The sequence below is a fragment of the Trachurus trachurus genome (genome assembly GCF_905171665.1).
Source record: "Trachurus trachurus genome assembly, chromosome: 4".
NCBI classification, from domain to species: Eukaryota; Metazoa; Chordata; class Actinopteri; order Carangiformes; family Carangidae; genus Trachurus; species Trachurus trachurus.
Genome location: NC_139898.1, coordinates 9,337,464 through 9,353,920, shown reverse-complemented (window position 1 = coordinate 9,353,920; position 16,457 = coordinate 9,337,464). Strand labels below are relative to the sequence as shown.

The following is a 16,457-nucleotide window of genomic DNA, read 5'->3' as shown; positions in this document are numbered from 1 at the left end:
AATAGAAAATTAGGTATTTTGGCTTTAGCTCCTGAGGAATAAAATCACAGCTACTGTTCTTTTATCTGGCCGTGTTTCTTCTGTACAAGTTTTTGGTTCAGTCCAATAACCAGAGGGCAGAGTGGAAGTGGCCCCACAAAGTCTCCCGCGATGATGTTGAGGCTCCCGGGGTCCGACCCTGGCACCTGCTCCTCCACCCAGTTCTTCACACACTCCCAGTTACTGAAGGTCAGCGTCCGCAGGGATTGCTTTGGGTTCACAGTGATGTAACACCGATCAGCTGTCAGGTTCAGGCCGCAGACGAAGAAGCCCTCTGACAGGAGAAGGATACAAAGTTAAAGGGATAGTTCAACATTGCCAAAACATGCCAAAATGTTGAACTATCCCTTTAATAACTTGTACACTACCAGTCAAAAGTTTGCACACACCTCATTCAATGTTTTTTTTTTATTATTTTCATTACTTTCTACACTGTAGATTCAAACTGAAGACATCAAAACTATGAAGGAACACATATGGAATTCTAGATTTTAGATTTTTCAAAGTAGCCACCTTTTGCTTTGATGACAGCTTTTTGCACACTTTTGATTCTCTCATTAGCTTCATGAGGAACTCTTTTCCAACAGTATTGAAGGAGGTCCCAGAGGTGCTGGGCACTTGTTGTCTGTTTTGGCTTCATTCTGTGGGCCAACTCACCCCAAACCATCTCAGTTGGGTTCAGGTCAGGTGACAGATAACACTTTTGTTTTAATCAACATTTTTGTGTTAACTATATAATTCCATATTTGTTCCTTCATTGTTGTTTTGAAGTATGAATCTACAATGTAGAAAGTAATTTAAAAAAAAAGACCATTGAATGAAGGTGTGTCCAAACTTTTGACTGGTAGTGTATGTTCATGGAAAAACAAGAGGAAGCACATTTAATCATCTTATACTGTTATTTGACGTCTCTATTGTCACACACTCTCACCTGGACGCCCATGGGCTTTTTTCCAGTCCAGGTAACTGATCAGTCCCTGTGCCGTGTGCTGGTTGGCCCACCAGTAGGGGATGTCAGGCCACAGCTCCTTGTGTCTCTCTGCCGCCTGGTTGTCGTAAGACAGGACGACCTGGTAACCAGACGCCCACAGGCTCCGCAAGGTCAGGACCGACTCCTGTGTGGTGGGGGGACAGGGTTAGATGTGATAAGGTGCAGCGTGGTTTTCATACAGTCGTCTGTGCGAGGAGAAAAACCGACCTCACGAGGACAGAGTTTAGAGCCGAACAGCTTCTTCAAGCAGAGAATGAATGATTCATGGCATCTGTCGTCCATTCCCTCCAAATGGCTGCAAGCGAGGATAACGATCTCTTTAGGATGAGACTCCAACCAGGTGGCGACGGACAGCAGGGTTTCCTGTGAGGGGCGGGAATTGCACATTCACCATAAACATAGATACTACACAGCACAGGTGTTTTTATTCAGTCTATAAAACTCACCAGAACTGTCAAGTGTGTGTATATGACGTGTGTGAAGTAGAGGTCGCTGGATGAGTCGTGGGGTTTGTGTGCAATGCGCAGATCGAAGAAGCGGATCCCCATAGAGAGCTGCTCCTCGATGCTTTTATCCTGCAGAGAAGAGACAGTGACTCCATTAGATTAGACGTGTTTGTCCACTACGTCTGCACTTGTGTTACAACAGAATTAGATATATTGGATTGCAGTAATTGATATCATTTGTATTAAGAACCACAAAGTGAAATGTCTTTGTCAAAATGTTTATATTGACAGTGGATCAAATGACTCTGTCTAGCCAGGAGAAAATGACACCGACTATGCACCTTACCCTTAGCTCTAATAATAATATTAATATTAATAATAATGATAATAGTTAGTTATTATAACACCTTTAAAACACAAAATGCAGTGTGCAAGCAGCTCCCAACTAAAAAATGTTATGTTTAAAGTGCTTAACATGAAAAGACATGAAAGACACATTAAAAACAATGAGAAGGAATAATAACACAATAAAAGAATAAAGTGTTTCAGCATCTTTCAGTTCCTTGTTTTGCTTTAACACTAACCACACCCCCAGCCGCAGTTCTTCTCTTACTGTCTCATCACAGCTACAAAACTGTTGTGGAAACAAACAACCATTCACTTGTTCACCTAGGATAAGGTTCATATTCCAGGGTCATTTCTTGTCTTTCAATAAAATTATCGAGCTAATTATTTAACAAAAGAAAAAAAACACAAAAACAAACAAAAAAGTATGTCATTGCAGTTTTAAACTTTAGAAAAATCTATTGAGTTTGTTGGTTCCTGACAAACCTAACACACTAACACACATCGATGACATTCTTAAGTTTTACACAATCGACCTTATAGAAAGAATCCTGGGTGTTGTCTGTCAGACCAGTTCAGGTCGACTTTGCACACGTCACTAAACTTCAGGCATCAATGGACCTTTTTCACAACAGAGCAGCAGAAGGTGACAGAGTTGTCGTCTCACAACAGCATAGTAGGCAAATCTCACATAGCCTAGGCAAATCACATAACAACAGTAGAGAGACAGATATGAACACATCCCATAACAATGTCACACCAACTCATCAACGACTTCTATCTCCTGTCTCATACCTCTAGACACCTACATCAGCTGTGTAATCAGCATGGGGGCTGCTGTACTCTACTGTAGCTACACACCTGTGTGGTGGCCCATCTGAAGATGGCAGGTCTTGTGAAGCAGTGGCAGAGTCGGTCCAGGAGCCGGAAACAGTCGGACTCAGACCTGAGCAGGGGGGAGTTGATGTCCAGGCAGTAACTCATGGCATCATGGCTCCCTGCATCCACACACACACACACACACACACACACACACACACACACACACACACACACACACACACACACACACACACACACACACACACACACACGCATGTTTGTACAGCAGTTGTTGTGAGGACACTCATTGACATAATATATTCCTTAGCCCCTTACCCTTACCTTAACCATCCAAAACAAATGCCTAACCTTAACCATTACTCTTAACCTAAACTTAAACTTAATTATAACCTAAACTAAAGTCTTAACCCTCAAACGGCCATAATGTCCTCACTTTCCCAACATGTCCTCACTCTGATGGTTTCAAACTCAAACTGGTCCTCACATGTATAGCTGTACAAGTAGCCTAGGCTACTTGTACAGCTATACATGTGAGGACCAGTTTGAGTTTGAAACCATCAGAGTGAGGACATGTTGGGAAAGTGAGGACATTACACACAGAGAGATACACATACACGCTCCTGGACAAATAGAGTGATGAAGGTGATAATGGAGCAGTCTCAGTTAACATGAAGTGACATAGTCAGTTTAAAACAGCCAGTAAGAGCAGCAGCAGCAGGTCATTGTGTTCTTCTCTGCTGTGGAGGAGAGACACTCTGCACTGGGAGATCATCTGGAAAACATCAAGACTGTACCAGGTATGGCCAGGTGCGTCAGGGGAACGTCCCACAGCTCCTCGGGCAGCGCAGACATCCAGTCCATCCAGCTCTGGTCCATGTCGCTCAGACCGGCAGCAGACTCAGTAAAAGCAGGTCTGAAAGTCGCTGATGATGCCGCTCACTGCTCCTGTTAGTTTCTGGACGTGATCACTATCTGACCGCAGCAGACCGAGGAGGAGGAGGAGGAGGAGGAGGGGGGAGAGGGAGGGACATAGCTACAGCTGGGTTTCCGGAGTCTTTTTGTGTGTTGTAATGACTGTCAGCTGCCGACACACAAAGTCACACGCGTGGATCACTCGGTGATCGTGGAGAGTGACGGTAGAAAAACACAGACTGCGCTATTTCTATTTATTTCTATAGCCTATGTGTCTTCTTTGAACATATAATTGACCAAAACACCAGTCCACGTCTGTGTGTTTGCTGTGACGTACAACGAGGGGGTGGAGCCAATAACACAGAAAAAAAATATTTCAGGATGAAGATTAAAGAAGATAAGTTTTAGATTTGTTAGAATCTGCGGGGGGGTTGGGATCTAATCAGTAGTTTATTTGATGTCATTTCAGTAAACTGCTCTTCATGCTGTCAAACAGGTCAATGATGTGCAGACTTGGAGACTGCAGCATCCTAAGAAATATATGTTTTTTGTTGGAACATTATTCGTGCTTTTATTTTATTTTGGATTACAGTGTTTTAAGGTTTTAAAGTGAAAAGATCATGGCAGGAAATTGATAATAAGTTCATTTATACATTCCTCCATCATCATACAGGCTGAGACAACCTCTCCCACAGTAGATCTGACTCTCCTCTACCAGTGTAAGAAGCAGCTGGCTGGATGTAGAAAAACAACCACACAAGGAAGCAGCACACAGAAAGTCCCTGATATAATGAGAATTTAACTAAATTAAAGTTGAAGCTACTGTAAAATCGTGGAAATTTACAACTATGTAACAGTCACTGTGACTGTATATTTAGTGGCTGTAAAATGTGTGGGAAAAACAGAAACAGCATATTTGGAAGTGTAAGATGAATTATATAAAATCAGTGAAGGAAAATAGGGAAATAGAAAAAACAAAAAACATTGGAAATTTAACCAAATCATTCAGTTTTTTTTCTTTCTTTTGTCTACCGGTATATTCATTTTTGTCTGTGCTCTCCTCACAGTGGTGGTCAATAAGGCGCATTTGAGACCCACAAATTGCCTTACTCGGGCTAAAACGTGAAGGGGGAGGGAAGAGCTGCAAATTATTTATTGGACGTCTCATTGACCACAGCTTTAAAATGTATTACAATTAAAGGCTGATTCACCATTATCACCTGTGGATCCAAAGGACTTTGGATATCAATATGATGGAAGCAGATTTTTATTAGTATATTTTAAATTATTTAGGACTTTATTTTATTAGGTAGGCTATTTTGCTACTTTTGTTATGTTAAATTCTTCGTAATTCTTATATAAGCTAGTTCAATTCACTTAGTGAGTAACTCTTCAGTTATGCCATACAAAGGTGTGATGAACAACATGTCTGTGCTGAGAGAGAACAAGAATAAAAAGTCAAAATAAATGAATAAGGTGCATTTTGGGGGGAAAATATAGTTCTTAAAAAGAAAACTAATCAGAACATCAGAGCTGAGGCTCCATAGTCTGAAGACACAGTCACTTCTCCTGTGTGAGACGAGACTGTAACGGTCCAGCACAGGAAACATTGATCTGTCTGAATGCTCAGTGAATAAAAGTGAGATAATTCATTTAAAAATGCTCATGTTTATTTTAAAAGCTCATCTCCACAGGCACAGTGGTGCAGCATCATTTTAAAACAAGGCTTATACCCTGCTGACTAAAGTCAATTATAAGTACAACAGTCAAAGTTGAGTTCATGCAAATAAGGTTTCCATGCATTTTGCATAAGTCATGTCTTCTCTACATTCTCTGTGCATAAATACGTGTATTGTAGGTGATACGGTTTAGCTACTTGAGGAACTTGCTGCCCACATGTCACATTATAAAAGGCTACATTACAGTCATATGTGCTCTTCAGATACATTGTTTGTGCTTACTCATTTAAAAAGCCTACGTTAAGGTGAGATTAGTAGTATCATTATTGCTTTGGTCACAAGAACAGAAAACCAGCCGCCTTGCTGACTTGTGAAAACCAATACAGTGCGTTGCATAAATAGTGAACTGAATGTAGACAAACAGATGCAGGTCAAAGTAACAAAAGTTTGTTTCCAGGCAGTTTGAGGACCGAAACATACATTTCACTGCCTTCAAGTGCATTTACATGTACAGAATAGTTCAAGTACTCAAGATTTTTTTTTTCAGCCGCTCTTAATAAAACAAGCTCATAATGTATTTCATGCTGTGATTCACTTTTTTTTCTTCTTTTTTTTTGTAGAGGAATGTGTGGCGTGGTGAAGTCATGAGGACCATTTCAGCAGTTTCTCATTCAGTGTAACAACAGTTGGTACAAAGTGGCTCTCTGTGATAAAGTCCCCAGCAATGATATTCAGAGAGCCCACTCTGGGGCCGGGGGTCTGCTCTTTGACCCAGCTGAGCAGGGTGGGGTAGGTGGACATGACCAGGTCCTTCAGGGACTCTGTCGGGTGTGTGCAGATGTACTTCAGGTCCTCTGTCAGGTTAATGCCCGTGACGAAGAAACCTCCTGCAAACACAAAACACACGTGTGATTTTCACGAGTGGTGAATGATCAGGTAACAAGTCACTCACTGTGTGTTTGGTGTTAGCGGCGGATCACCTGGTCGGCCGTGCTGCTTCCTGTGTTCGAACTCCTCGATGAGAGCCTCGGCTTTGCATTTATTGGCCCACCAGTAAGGTATGTGTGGCCAAAGGTCGCCGTGACTACTGGCAATATTGTGCTCATAGGAAACAATCACCTGGTAGCCTAAAGCCCACATGTTTCGAAGAGTCAACACTTCCTGAAATCGACACAATGATAGGCTCAGTTTCATATCACAGCAAGCAGTTAAATATTACTGAAAATAAATGGCTGGTATCTGTCTGTATTTTTCTACTGTCAACAACTCTTATGAAAACACAAAAACCAGCCAATGTGCATCTGATCAGCCCAACTGGTTCCTACCAAAAATGTAAATCTTTGAAAAAGAGGCACAAATCTATATTTACAATAGTTTGAACTAGAGGTAGATCAATTAATCGGTATGACTGATTAATCAGAGCTGATAAGACATTTTATAAATGATCGCAGAGGTAGCCTAATTGGCTCCAATAGTTTATTGTTTATTGTATTGTTTATTGTATTCTTTGGATCCCCATTAGTCTACATAATGATGCAGACTATTCTTCCTGGGGTCCACATTAAATCAAACACTTATTCCAACAATACAGTGTTTATACAAAAAATTACACAAAATCATTTATCCTGAATATATAAACAAGATTATAGAAATGCATACTAAGTAGTACAAAGTAAACGAGTTAACATGATCAAGAGGAACAACATAGCTCTCTACATGATTATCAAATAGCTACATGATTATAGACATGACATGATCAAGAGGAGCAATATCGTTTTTTACATGATTATAAAATAGTTACATGATTATAGAAGAGCATACATGAGATAACCCAAAGCATAAATATTCAACGCAGGTGTACTAACATGCTTGAATTCAACTTGACATGAATGCCTAATTTAGTAGTAGTCTATTGCAACATAATGACGAAACACAGCTTCTCTCAGTTTCATTTTAAAACTGGACATTCCCGTGGTTGTGATCAAGTATGAGGGGAGACTGTTCCAGTGAGCTACAGCTCTATACATAACTGACCTTTTGAGTGCATTGGTTCTAGGTAAAGGCAAGGTGAAGTTGTTTCCTGAGGCCTGTCTAGTGCTATGTTTCACATTTGTCGGTTGAAGTTGTAAAAACAAAGAAACAGGTTTAAGTGAAGTATAAGTCTTTCTCAAAAACATTATAAGACTATAAGCCAGTCTCTCCTCCACCAGCATCCATGTGAGACTTTTGCGCATACTCATGACACTTTCTCTGATAGAGCACCGCAGAGCAAGGCGTGCTGCCCTGTTATGAGTTAGCTGCAGTTTAAAAAGGTCTTTCTTTGAGGCACTGGACCAAACTGTTGGGCAGTAATTCAGATGAGACAGAACTAAGGAATAATTAATAGTTTGACAGTTGATTTATTCAGCAGGTAGGTGATTCTTCTAATATTAGAGATATTGTAACTCATTTTAGACACTATATTATTGATATGATTTGACCAAGACAAAGTTTCATCCACTGTTACTTCCAACAGTTTGGCTTCTTTGACCTGTTCTATAGCAATGCATTGCATAGAAAGACACAGTTTGGGTTCAGACCTCAGTGCATGATTAGAGCCAATAACCATACACTTTGTTTTCAAGACATTCAGGCATGTCATTAACAAATATAGAGTATAGTAGCGGCCCAAGGCTGCTCCCCTGTGGGACCCCACTATTCAGCGTTGCAGTACTTGAGAGGGTGCCAATAGTGGCTGATGGTTGCCCACCCTTCACCAGTCACACAGTCAGACAACATCTTATTGCAGCAGAAGGTGAGGGTAACACCACTGTGTACCTGAGATAATTCATATTGCAACAGGGCCACACATTAACGCTCACCTGTGAAACTTAATATTACATAGACTGCATTTTACAGCAGAGCTGCCTGCGCTGTCGCGGTCTTACAGGAGGCATCCGGGCCAAAAAGGGTTATTGTGATTAAAATGTGTCGGCTTTGAGCGAGCTGTCTGGACCATTAAGTCCTAATGTGCTTCCTTCACATCAGTCACTTAATAGGGTCTCAGCTTTCTCCTGCTCCAAACTACGGTATAATATATCACCCTTTAAAAATGACTATTGGCCCAACCTCTAGTTTAAACTGCAGAGCACTGTAGTTTTACTAAAAGTTACTCAAACAGGAGTAATAGAATAATGTATTTGATAGGAACTAGTTCTGGATGAATCCAAAGTTGGTGAAGAAATATATGTTTGAACAGGAGCAGAAGGTGGTGACTATGGCTTCACAAAAGCGTAAAGCAGTCATTGTCTTTTCATTGTTCAGAGAATCTATTATAATAACCTAATGTATAGTCTTCAATACAGTTGGGCTGCTATAGGAAAGTACCTAAATGTACCGAGAAAGGCCTGGGCTGTAATAACCTCTTTAGACAGTGGAGATCTACAACACACAGGGATATGCTAAAAGAAGCTTTGACTACACAGGAAGTACTTATTAAAGTAATTTTCCAGCCCGGGATCAATAAAGTATCTCTTATATCTTAGTCTGATCACTTCATTGTTGATTTCAGTATTTTCACAGGATTTGTTGCAAAAAAACAAACAAAAAAACATTCACTATCACCAACTCTATCCTCGTATGAAACTTGAGAAGTCGTACCGTTTTGGGACAGAGTTTGGAGGTGAATGTGTTGCGTATGGTCGCGAGCAGCTGCGTGTGGAGCTCCTGGTTCAGGCCGAGGAAGTGGCTGAAGGAGAGGATGACCACCTCTTTGGGATGAGCGTCCAGCCACTCTCTAATCTCCGTTAGCACAGTCTGTCAGGAGGACACAGAGAACCGTTTCGTCTTCCTCTGCAGCAGCAACTGAACATCATTCACCAGGATCAGGTTGTGAATCCTGGAGATGCTTGAGAGGTTTTTAAAACTTATTCTGCAGCCCAAGTGACTCGTGTTCACATCTATCGATGCTTTATACTGTATATTTCGTTTGATTTAAAGGGACAGTTCAACATTTTGGCAAATTGACCCATTGCCATAATCCCTACAGTCTTAGCAGTAGGTTTGTTACTTTTAATTGTCGGTGCAAGCTATTTTTAGAACAGTGGAGCAGAGCCGCGAGCTGCTCAGAGCTACGCTACGGAGGCTAATGGGATTTCTTGGTTTCCCTCATCAAACTCATCAAATACACAATCCAACAACTCTGTGCAGGTCACAACTTGTCCATGGGAGTGTTTCATTCATGACGCTATGAGATAATAACGGAACGTTACGAGACAGAGCCGTTTTCGAGGTAAATTCATGCAAAACTGCTGATGCCCGTTCCCGTCAGGGGCAGTTTTTCGGCAACCAGTCTCTGCATTTACCTTGAGAACAACTCTGTCTCATAACGTTCCGTTATTATCTCATAGCGTGGTGAATGTGCAGGTCACAACTTGTCTACAGGAGCGTTTTGGAGTTGTTGGATTGTGTATTTGATGAGTTTGATGAGGGAAACCAAGAAATCCCATGAGCCTCCATAGCATAGCTCTGAGCAGCTCGCAGCTCTGCTCCGCCGTTCTAAAAATAGCTTGCACCTACAATTAAAGGTAACGAACCTACTACTAAGAACTAAAGGGATTATGACAATGGGCCAATTTGCCCAAAATGTTGAACTATCCCTTTAATGTCTGTAGTGAAAGCTGTTTAATATTCACTGAGGCATCATGCAGTGATGGTTTTCGTGGCTTCATCACTTTACTACGTGTGAGAGCGCAAATAAAAAAAAAAACATCCATATGTTTCCAGGGAAGGATGCTGCTTTGTTACAGGACCTATAGGCATCTAACAGAAATAAACTGTCTCCAGCTCCACACAAAGCAACACAGCTGCCAGACAGTTTATTATGGAGGTGGATGGAAGATATGAGTTTAAGACTATTAAAAGTGTTCCTGCTGCAGTAACTGCACCGCATTAAAAACTTCCAAAAGTTACAACCTCAACGTTGATTTTGCAGTGATTCTAGTTGGAGGAATTGATGATTAAACATTTACTACCAATCAAACTCCAGGCTCAGAGGACAGGAGCAAGAGGACTTAGTATCTCACAGCAGAGATTAGTCTTGGCTGGAGATAAAGTATTGTTCTTTATCGTTGTTGCTCCAGGTGCAGTTGGGCCTTACAAGAGGATAAAAAAAAAATCACTGTGTATATTTGTGTTTGCATGCACTAGAATACTGTGAGATGGAAGTGTGGATATCTCATGTTGATATATGGATGTATTGTGTTCTGTGCTGTGTTATATGTGAACAGACATTTTCTCTTGTGTCCAAGACAGATTTCTCCCAAGGGAAACAATAAAGTAACTAAACTTACCTCCACAGTGAGGGTGGTGTAAACACCATGGTAGAAGTAAAGGTCGGTGGAGCTGTCGTTGGGCCTGTGTGCGATTCTCAGGTCACAGTATCTGACCCCACAGTCCAGCTGCTGCTTTATGGTGTACTCCTGCAAGACACATGTTTCAGAGACCATCACAGGAGATCCAGGTTTCAATATGACGCCATTAACAATGAGTAACCACCAGCTGCTGCTGCGTTCGTCTTCCTCTCCGTCTTCCTACCTGCGTTATTGCCCACTTGTACACAAAGGGGCGGATGAGGGGCTTCATGTACTTGTCCAGCTTTTGGAGCATGTCTGGTTGGGTGAGGTCAACGGGGGATCTGTCATTCATATCCAGACAGTAGGTTATTGCATTGTGGCTGCCTGAGTGGGGGCAAATAGAAAAAACACACATCACCAGTGCGTCATGTGGCAGCTTCAAGTGCTGCGAATAAAGAAAACGCATGCAAATGAATGACAAAAGACACTCAAATGAGGTAAACATCTTCAGTCTCTACATTCAGCATAAACACCAAAACCCAGCACATTTCATTAGGCTACCATGCATGCATTGTGTGCGAGTCGAAGCGGTGATTGCGTTTCTTATCTTTCCCATATTTCGCCACTTCACAGCATCTTTTCCCTCAACGCTGTATCTAAGTGCTGAGGTTGCTCCCTTCATTTGCATGTGTTTTCTTTAGGCAGCAGGGCACACAGAGCCACCCTCAGCAGCAAATAGGACAATTACACAATTTGGATGTGTTTGCACATGTCAGACAGAAGCACCCACACACAACACACAGCATTTCCAACCACTGTACTATTTCATTAATAGACAACCATCAACAGTGAGCAGTTTTGGAGGCAGATTACCGGGGATGGCCAGGTGGTACAGAGGGGTGTCCCACAGAGCACATGGCAGCTGAGACATCCAGCTCTCCATGGGCAGCTCTCCCAGACTCAGCTCACTCATCCCGAGCTCTGAGCACAAAGTCAGTCAGTTTAATGACACACAACAGCAGCATCCGTCAGTGATGATGATGATGATGATGATGAAAGTGTATTAGAGATTCTGGGAAGATTCAATACTTCCTCATCAAATAATAGCCTCCGGCAAAACTACAGTAGGATAGCGCCGCATTCAGTGTTGTACACGCAGTGACGTGAGAGAGGTGTCGTCCCGTGCATCTCGCACTTACTGTATCAAAGTGCGGATGTTGTTTCCTGTCGCTGAACCAGCTGAACCAGACCAACCACCACAGAGGACAAATAAGAGGAGTGAGTTAGAGGCGTGCGCCAGAACAAGTCGTCCATCCCCACGCGGCGGAAAAAGCCATGGCCGTACATAAAACATGCATGATCCAGCAGATAAAGCAGCGTGGCCGTGTCCGGGTCTCCAGCAGCAGCAGCAGCAGCTCTCACTCCGGTTCCCTCTTACACCTGCATAGCCCGGGATGGCCAGCCCGCCGGCACATGGTAATGTAGATTATAGGTTACCCTCCATCATGATCTAATGTCCGCGTTATGAGGATGGGTCCGCGTGGCTCAGGTGTTTCAGCGTTCAGTGTGTGAGTCAGTGTGTGTGTCGGTCCCTGAGGTGCAGCAGCAGCAGCGGCAGCAGCGGCGGCGGCAGCGGCGTGGTGTGCGGCGGGCAGGGCGGCACCGCGCCTGCTGACAGATCAGCAGATGCAGAAGCTGCTCTTCTTAAAGAGCCCACTGACATGACAAGTGGAGCCGGTGGGTGACAGAGAGCGATGCCCCTCAAAGTCCCGGAAATAGCCGATAGCACCTACTGCCTCCTCGAGCCAAGCACAGCAGCAGGTGCTTCCGTTTGTTGGTGTTTCCCCTGATTTGAATTGGAAATTAGAAGGTCATCCATCAGTCCTTCAATGGAAAATGATGACCACCAATAAAAATGATAACAGACTGGAAAAAACAAACAAACAAAAATATAAGGACAAATATATCTATAACTTATGATATGGATTTCTTATTTGTTACCAAAGACACAAAACGTCCAATATAAATTAGAAACCATTTAGACTGATGTGATTTAAGAATGAATATAAAATCTCCCTTGTACAATAAAGAGGGTTGATATCCTTACATTCAAAATATTCAAAATATCAGTTTAATGTTAATCATAGCCTGTTGCTTTGCATAATATAACCTTCAAAGTCTGTCCAGACTGTGACACAATATGAGCCACTGTTGAACAAATGTATGATGCTTTTGTAAGACTGATCAAAAAATCATTTTCAAAGATATTTCTTTTACATCTATGTTCATTCTTTAATCTCTGCACTCTGATAATTTTCACTAAATGCATTTGAAATGGTACCAACCAACAGAAGAAAACATCACTGTTTAAATGATCCTGTCATGCAGACACACATGAGGTCATACTTTGTTTTGCATATTAACCCAAACAGATAGCCTAGTGAAGAAAGTTAATTGAAGATTCATGCAGACAGAATCAGCACTGACATATATAAATATGAACTGGGACACCGTCACGTATGTTCTTCCTGTGGTGGAAGTTCGTGTTGCAACTGTAAAAGCTGCACTGCATTTTAGCAAGTTGACCTTTGCTCTGAAATGGGCTTTCAAAGGGGAAGTTGATGAAGTTGTGTGTTTGTTTGTGATAATTTGGCTGATCAGCTCTTGCTCAGCTTCTTCAGCATGTCAATAAACCCTGAAACAGCACTAACCAGGGTGGTGGAGCAAACTACACAAACTGCTCCTGCACTGCTGACTATACAGTAGATTAAACCACACCACAGCTTCTCCCCCGTCTGCTCGTCCCTTTCCCAGGGTTTCATCAGTGAATTTACATATGAAGGCATAAACTATTAGGAGCTACATCTTATATATATATATATATATATATATATATATATATATATATATATATATATATATATATATATATATATATATATATATATATATATATATATATTTGTATTATATCGTTTTGGTTTAAACACTTCACAGGCCCTTGGTACTATAGCATATTGACACAATAATAGGCTATAATATGAACCTGGGCTGCTGTAATAAATACAAAACCTTAACGTTTTTCAGGCCAGGGACCCCCAAACTGATGGAGAGATGGAGCAGGGACCCCCCTATTCTATATAGTGTATAAAATTGTGTTTTATATTAAACTGGGCCTAGTGCCATGTATGTATAAACAAACCTTGTTATTGTGCATTCACTACTAAGCTGTTCAAATAATACCCATGTTCATCAAACAGGTACAGTGAGTATGGCGGCTGTGCCACTGCCATTATAAACACACCTTGTTAACTGATGCCAATGCCAATATCAACAATGCCTGTCAATTGCATGACAATCATGCAGACAAGCTATTCAAATTGAGGTTTTTATTTGTAACATGTGGAAACGAAAAAAAAAAAAAAAAAATTAAATTGTCTTATCAACCAAAAATTCCACGACCCCCCTGCAGCACCTCTGCGGACTCCCTAGGGGTCACAGACCCCATGTTGAAGACCTATGCCTTAGGTTGTATATTACTGCTATTCAACTGGCGGCCCCGGGCCAGAACCGGCCCATCAGTCAAGGGGCCCATCTACCAATAAACAGTATAGCCAATGATAAATAATACAAATCATACAATAAACAATAAAATAAAAATGTGTGCAAGTTTTTTTTTTTTTTTTTATCTTCATAAAACCTAACATTAAAAGTAAAGAGCAAATAAATGGTAGAGAAATGTTTGACGGTCCTATAAACTCTACACCATGGATGTATTATATTAACGCTCTACACAGACTATCTACATGCCCATTTTACGACACTTGCGGCACTTTACGACACTTACACTAACTTACCTACGGCAGAGCAGAGTCTACAAAGACGGTTTAGAAACTGTGAATATCTTTGGAGTCTGGCTTTTGCTTTAAGTGTAAACACGTCGCTTTCAAAGTTTAGGCCGCTCCGCCTCACCTCCATGCTCCTCTCCGCTCCTCTCACCCGCAGCCTCCTGTCCTGACGGTGCGCCAGTGACTTTATGCTCCAGCCCAGCCTCTCTGCTCCTTTCCCCCACACCTGAGCACCCGTCCTGGGCTACTCAGCGCCGGTGCACTAGTCACTGTTATGCCCCAGCCCGGTCTGGGCTACACAATGTCCGCCCGGTCCGCTGTCCTGCTGCTGGAGGTTATTCTGTTTTTTTAAGGGAATACAGTAACTAGTAGTGCTGTAGTATCTAATCTAATTACTTTTCTGAAATAAAGTAATCAGAACAGTAACGTGATTACTTTTAAGAGGAGTAATCAGTAGGGTACCACCACCACCAGTAATTTAATTACTTTTCCAGAGTAATTTGCCCAACACTGTGCTGTCGATGAAATAGGAGATCCACAGGCCACAACCTTCCAACAGAACTGACCCCCTCAAAAATAGTTATAGCCCTGCCTTAGAAAATAGTGATCCACAGCCTGTAAGTGTGGTGTTGCTGCCATCTAGCTTTCCATGTAAAGAACTGACGCACATCATGAATGGTGAACAAACACCGTTTTTAAGAACCCTAACTTTTAAATCAGAGGTCATTATGATCTAAAATTATTCCATAAAAATGACCTACACAAAGAGAACAGCTGTTTGTTTGAACTTTTATTCAAAAACGTGTTTTCCAAAACAGAAACATAGCATGTGAAAATGCATTCGTAGATCCTCACCGTTTGAAAAAAAGGAACTGAATGTGTAGTGTTCAAGTTTTCACCTGTTTTTGCGATTTACAATCCACTTCAGTCAGAACAGTGTTTGCTGCTGAGACACTTAAGAGATGCAGAGGCCAAAAAGAACAGAACAGAACAAAATGCAATGAGACCATTTGTGTTAATGCTGCACAGAATGAACGCTCTACTGAACAAGTTTCTAACAGTTGGTCCTTGTTGACGTCATTTTACAAACAGAACATTTGTAAAAGGGAGAACAGTTATATATAAGTGAAGGCTGTGTTAACAGTTTCTGGTTTATGGAATATGCAGGTTCAACTCATAATGAAGCCACTTGTTTTAAAATAAAAAGGTCATGTGGTCTTGTTTTGATCAGCTCAGGATGAAACATAAAGTTATTATCTGATTTTTTCATTGTTCTAACACTGGGTCTGGTGTCAAACTGCAGTTACAGCAACTGAATGATCAACTATAATCAATTCCTCGTGGCTCTACGGCTCCACTAATCAGTCAGTTGCAGTCTACATGTAGGTCTGTCCAGAGTTGTGTGATAGTATATGTAATGAAGACCTAAAGGTTTTAATTGATTTGTGACATGGGGATGTACAAATGAAATGTATTTCATTTGAATTTGTTCAGCTGTGTTATTGTTCTGTAAACTGTAAATGAATTCCTAGTGTGTGTTCACTTGTTTTGTCCAATAAAGCAGATTCTGGTAGATCACAAAGTCGAAGCCATGACAGTAAATGACGCACGTTGTCGCAAAGAAGCTGCAAATTCACAGTGAACCACCAGGATCAACGTCACCGTGTCAGTGTCCAACTAAATGTGAAATATGTTCACAATCGGCCCTTGAGCTCCTGAGTTACAACATTGAATAACAGCCAAAGTGTTTTTACACAACAGGAAGGAAGTGACAGTGTAGTGGAATTAAAATGTTGTCACTTGACCATTTTCTCCCATTGTGTGAAATTGTGTCCGTATGAACTTTTAGTTCATGATCAACGTTTGAGCCAAATTTGAAGAGAGAGAATTTGTTCTCACAGACGTTTTGAGAACAGTGCAGATGTGAGAACATGACACCTCTGCACTGGTGACAGCTGTGGTCCTGGGTGTTCATTCTTCCATCACGTCCTCTTTGAAGCCTCGTTTTGTGACCTCTATGA

General features: G+C 41.6%; 2 protein-coding genes across 4 annotated transcripts; both read right to left on the bottom strand.

The window, feature by feature from the left end:
- Positions 1-50: 50 nt before the first annotated feature.
- Positions 51-3,647, bottom strand: plcxd1.2 (phospholipase C, X domain containing 1, tandem duplicate 2; the record flags this gene model as incomplete). The annotated part of the gene is made up of 6 exons (XM_083970070.1): positions 3,459-3,647; positions 2,683-2,819; positions 1,477-1,605; positions 1,238-1,393; positions 971-1,154; positions 51-313 (listed from the first exon to the last, which is right to left on the bottom strand). The coding sequence occupies exons 1-6, from the start codon at positions 3,538-3,540 to the stop codon at positions 51-53; spliced, it is 951 nt and encodes a 316-aa protein (XP_083826196.1). The 5' UTR covers positions 3,541-3,647.
- A 1,623-nt stretch (positions 3,648-5,270) lies between these two features.
- plcxd1.1 (phosphatidylinositol-specific phospholipase C, X domain containing 1, tandem duplicate 1) lies at positions 5,271-14,692 on the bottom strand. Of its 3 annotated transcripts, XM_083969828.1 has the most exons (8): positions 14,561-14,692; positions 11,788-12,514; positions 11,462-11,569; positions 10,830-10,972; positions 10,586-10,714; positions 8,895-9,050; positions 6,236-6,416; positions 5,271-6,142 (listed from the first exon to the last, which is right to left on the bottom strand). In XM_083969828.1, exons 3-8 carry the CDS (start codon positions 11,559-11,561, stop codon positions 5,898-5,900), a joined length of 954 nt encoding a protein of 317 aa, XP_083825954.1. In that variant the 5' UTR covers positions 11,562-11,569; positions 11,788-12,514; positions 14,561-14,692; the 3' UTR covers positions 5,271-5,897. The 3 variants fall into 3 exon arrangements, with proteins under 3 accessions (XP_083825954.1, XP_083825955.1, XP_083825956.1); XM_083969829.1 differs by lacking the exon at positions 11,788-12,514 and having other exon boundaries at positions 14,561-14,686; XM_083969830.1 differs by lacking the exons at positions 11,462-11,569; positions 11,788-12,514 and having other exon boundaries at positions 14,561-14,686.
- Positions 14,693-16,457: the final 1,765 nt, after the last annotated feature.